General features: G+C 47.1%; 1 protein-coding gene across 1 annotated transcript in view; it reads left to right on the top strand.

The window, feature by feature from the left end:
- The window catches only part of PDIA4 (protein disulfide isomerase family A member 4), a 21,183-nt gene that overhangs the window by 2,008 nt on the left and 14,363 nt on the right, over positions 1–4,812 (top strand). Inside the window, exons 2-3 of the mRNA XM_015572699.1 lie at positions 1,506–1,602; positions 3,422–3,641. Coding sequence (XP_015428185.1) covers positions 1,506–1,602; positions 3,422–3,641 — 317 coding nt within the window. The remainder of the gene's footprint in view (positions 1–1,505; positions 1,603–3,421; positions 3,642–4,812) is intronic.

Below are 4,812 nucleotides of genomic sequence, written 5' to 3' on the forward strand. Positions count from 1 at the left end.
CTACTAGAGCTTGAGCTCTGATTACTTAAGCCTCAGTTTGCGGCTCATGTCTCAAATTAAACGTCACTTCTACTTGTCACGTCTTTCCAGTGAACAGAATGAAGATACTTTGCTGCCTGCTTTTATTTGGGATGGGTTTAGATTTTAAGTGGAAAATCACTAGCATTAAAGAACTCTTCAGCTGCCTCTCTCTTTTCATTCCTGAGAAGTAATCGTAAACCTTTGGGCGTGTTGAGAAGAAAATCTAATATGACAGTATAGTGCAGTAGTGGAGTGGTCAGGAGCCATCACTGAGTAGCTTTGTGATCCTCGGGCAGATGACCGAGGCTCTCTGTGCCTCAGTTTCTTGTCTGTGAGTGCAGGGAATGTGTTTCCCTCAAGGGATGAGAGAATGTTTAAGAGCTCAGCACAGTCCTGTCAACTGTATCAGCTAGACTGTTAGATCTGATAACAAGTTTCTCTTGTCCATGTTTAATATAAACCATTCAGTATTGACCTAATGGCAGAGTTTATCCAACTGTTACAGGGATATCTGTAGTGGGGATTGGAAGTGATGAGCTAAGAAAGTTGATGAGGACATTCTGCAAGGAGCTGCTAGCGTCCAGGCCGGGCAGGGATCCATTCTTATCACCACATGTACTGGTGGGAGTGGACAGGTACTGCAGTGACCTGGTTAGAGGAGGGCCCCATTTTACCGCCTGGGCTCAGCACTATTGAGGCTATGTGGGAGGCTGCATCGGCCCCAGGCTGAGGATGGCACGCTTCCAGAAGGTGCCAGAGGCTTTGGGTATATTTTTATCCATTTGGCTTAAAAGTGAAGCCCAATGAAGAGTGGTCTCCCCACTAAAAAGTAGGTGTTTTCTTTGTGGGGAAATGTGGGTTTCTAGTTGGTGGGATTATAGAGCCAGCACCTCCTCAAATTGAAGGGGAATCAGTCCTTTGTCTGTGAGTTGGGGAGGAGTGGAAACATTTTTAAATTCAAGAAAGGAGTTCATTCTTCGCTCTGGCCCATGGTAACTTATGGATACCCATTTAATCACGAGAGCCCCGTCTCTAGTGCTCACAGAGCACATTGGGCCCAGCATAGGTAAGGAGGCATCTTTGCTTTTCCTTTTTGTAAAATTCACCTTATCCCTGTGTGCTGAGCAGATTGCCAAGTCCGTCTTTCTCCCTTAGCTGTATTTCCTAGCTTGAAGAGCAGACCAGGCTCCCCAGTGCTTTCTTTCAACCCTCCTCCAGTCTTTCCCTTTGCCTGCAAGTAAATTTGATTCTGCAGGTAGATCTGACTGGGCAGAGCAGCCAGGCAAGTGAGTGTATATGCACGGCCCACAAGCCCTACCTCCCTACCCACAGCAGGCCATCCTGGCCAGGGTGTGTGGCGCCTCCTAGGCAGGCACCCCAGCTGAAGCAGAACACCCCGCATCAAGTCCCCTCCTGCAGGTCATTTGGGTAGAGCTTGCAAAAGATGTTGTCTTCCCCTGTGTTCTGGCCCCCTTCACATCCAGGAAGCCTTGTTCTTGGTGCTGCCTGATGACAGTGCTGGGGGCCTGGCGCCCCTGCAGGTCTGTCCACCCCACAGAGTTCCTGCCATGGAGGAGGGAGGTGATAAGGTGGCCAGAGGAAGGGTTGTTGCAGAACTGTGGTCCAGAGTGCAAGGTGTGGGCTAGGAGGAAAACTGAGGGCAGGGGAGGGAACTTGTCCCAAGAAATAAAGGGAGTCTGGTTGGTTTCTTTTTTCAAATTGGTGGGGATTTTTTGGGGGGGATTTTAGATCTGTTTCTCCCTCTCCTGACAAAGGAATGTGGAAGTCAGGAAAAAGCAGTAAGGTGTTTAAAGGCACATGTTTGAGGAGAGTGGCTGGTGGGGTGGGGGGTGGTTTTGGTTTGCTTTTTATTGAATTAGGGTGACATTGGTTAATAAAATGATATAGGTTCAGGTGTACAAGTCTATAATGCATCATCTGTATATTGTATTGTGTATTTAACATCCCAACTGGCTTGCTTTTTGTAATTAGTTTGCGGATTGGTAAATTTTAACAGTAATGAACAAAGCTGCCCACCCCACCCAGACCAGTGCCCTGGCTTGCCTGAGCAGCTGCAGGACCAGCCCTGGAGTAGTTGGGGGATTAGTTAGGGACGGGGATCAGACTCTGTAAGTCCCAGGAGTTCCAGGATCCCAAGGGTAGGTTTTCATGCTTTGATCTCATCCTCGGCCCCAAACTTGGAAACTGTCCATCTTGGTTTATCTCCTGGGAAGCATCTCCAAACACCAATAATTGGCCCCTTGAAGTGTTCTGGCTTCGGAGTTAATGAAGTCCTCGTGCTTGCTTCAAGTGCACTTGCTGATGTGACTGAAGCTGGAGAACCTGAATAATAACTGTGGTCCCACAATGCCTTGTATCTGTAGTTTGGCAAAAAATTAACGACCTTGATAATGAGGTGTACTTGGATTCTCTGTTCTGGGAAGGGAGGTTTGCTTCTAGGCTGGAAGCACTTTGGTGAAAGTTAATACCCTGTAGCACAAACTAGAGGGAACCATAAAACGAGGTGTTCCTAAAATGCAGAGCATGGGCTGTGCAGAGGAGCCATGGGCTAGAGGAGGAATGGACAAACTTTTTGACTCGAGGGCCACAATGGGTTCTTAAACTGGACGGGAGGGCCGGAACAAAAGCATGGATGGAGTGTTTTTGTGAACTAATATAAATTCAAAGTAAACATCATTACATAAAAGGGTACGGTCTTTTTTTTCAATAGTTTTATTCATTTCAAATGGGCCGGATCCGGCTTGCCCACAGCTGGGCTAGAGAGACTGCAGGAGGATTGCTGAGGGATTGTGAGTTAGAGCTCAGCTCACAGCAGGAGGGGGCTGGTGTTGGGGTCTCTGTATTCAGGCAGGAGGCATGCAGAGCATGGGGTGCTACCTCTGAGGAGGGGGGTGATCCTGCTGGGGTATTTAGACTTTATTTATTTATTTATTATTTTTAAAATATATTTTATTGATTTTTTACAGAGAGGAAGGGAGAGGGATAGAGTTAGCAACATCGATGAGAGAGAAACATTGATCAGCTGCCTCCTGCACACTCCCCACTGGGTATGTGCCCACAACTAAGGTACATGCCCTTGACCGGAATCGAACCTGGGACCTTTCAGTCCCCAGGCCGACGCTCTATCCACTGAACCAAACCAGCCAGGGCGGTGGTATTTAGACTTTAAATTCTAGGTCTGGTTTTCAGACGTCTTATTTAACCATGGCCTCCCTTTAAATTAAATCTTAAGTGGCCACCCAGTATGCAAACTTAGAGCAGAATTTCTGGGGTGGAAAGTCCTGATGTCACCACCCCATCTGCTGGGGGTTCCCAGCGACTACTCCAGACTCACGACACATTTTGAAGGATTTGGGGTTCTAGGAAAATTTTTAAGGAGGGAAAGTCATCAGTTTTCTAACCATTCTGGATATTTCCTGCTCAGATTCTAATAAAGAAGAGGCCATTGAGGAGGATGATGAGGAGGAGGAGGAGGAGGAAGAGGAGGAAGATGACTTGGAAGTTAAGGAAGAAAATGGTGTCTTAGTCCTAAATGACGTGAACTTTGATAACTTTGTGGCTGACAAAGACACGGTGCTGCTGGAGTTCTACGCTCCATGGTAAGGACCCACATTCTGGTTCCTTCAGGGTGGATGCAAGGTTCCTCTGCTCCCATGCTTGACCCTGGCAGGGTGGGAGTGGCTGGGTGCAGGAACGCCAGCCCTTGGTTCAGGATCACCAGGACCTCCAAATTCTGCCAGTTTGTACCGCACATCCCATGAGCCAGCCCTTACAGAGTGTGGTCTCAGCAGTTTCAAATATGAACCTGTCCTCTGATAGTTACAGCCAGGGGAGGCAAGAGGGGTGGGTGTTTAACAAACTCTGATGATATGGAAACCTGTGTTGGTGACAAACATCTGACCCATCTCAAGGCCACCTCCCTGCTCCTGCCCGTGGTCAGGCTGGCTCCCATGTGTAGGCCTGGGAAGGCAGAGAAGGCGCCCGCTCCCTTTCCTGTCTTTCACCCTCACAGTGCAGTATGTTACCCATCTTGTATTCCTCCCCCCCTCTCTCTTCTGTTATCTCCTAATCTCTTCTTTCCTCTTTCACCCACCCTCCTTGGTTCACTTGAAAACATAATAGTCAAGATGTACCTATGTGTCCAGTGCTTGATGTTCGAGTATAGTACTAGGTATTTTGTATAAAAAATTTCAACAATCCTATGAACATGTGTGCGAGTTTTTATTCCTATTTTACAGATCAGCAGTTCAAACTAATTTTTAAATTTTTATTTATTGATTTGAGAGAGAAAAAACACGTTTATTTCTTGTTTTACTTATTTATGCATTCATTTGTTGATTCTTGCATGTGCCCTGACTGGGAATCAAACCCACAGGTAACTTAGTGTATCAGGATGATGCTCTAACCAGCTGACCCACCCGGCCAGGGAATGAATCCCTTAACACTTAAAATGTGAGGACTCCAAATAGCTTTCATGTGGGTCATGTTTATTATCTACTTATATAAAAACCCTGGGTGTAACATCATGGCCAGAAGTGCGACCAGCCGGAAGGAAGTCAGTCCTGCAGGGGTCCGCTTGGAAATGGCTGCGCCCTCCCCCAGCTGTTTCCTGGAGGGCGAGGTTTCAGGCAGGAACCCGCCCTCGGAGCAGAGCTTAGAATGAAATGATTTGTAATGGATCTATTATTGAAGCTACCTTTGGAAATACTATATCTAAGATCAGTGGTTCTCAACCGTGGCTGCACATTAGAATCACCTGGGAATCTTTTT

This window comes from Myotis davidii, unplaced genomic scaffold, assembly GCF_000327345.1.
Source record: "Myotis davidii unplaced genomic scaffold, ASM32734v1 scaffold49, whole genome shotgun sequence".
NCBI classification, from domain to species: domain Eukaryota; kingdom Metazoa; phylum Chordata; class Mammalia; order Chiroptera; family Vespertilionidae; genus Myotis; species Myotis davidii.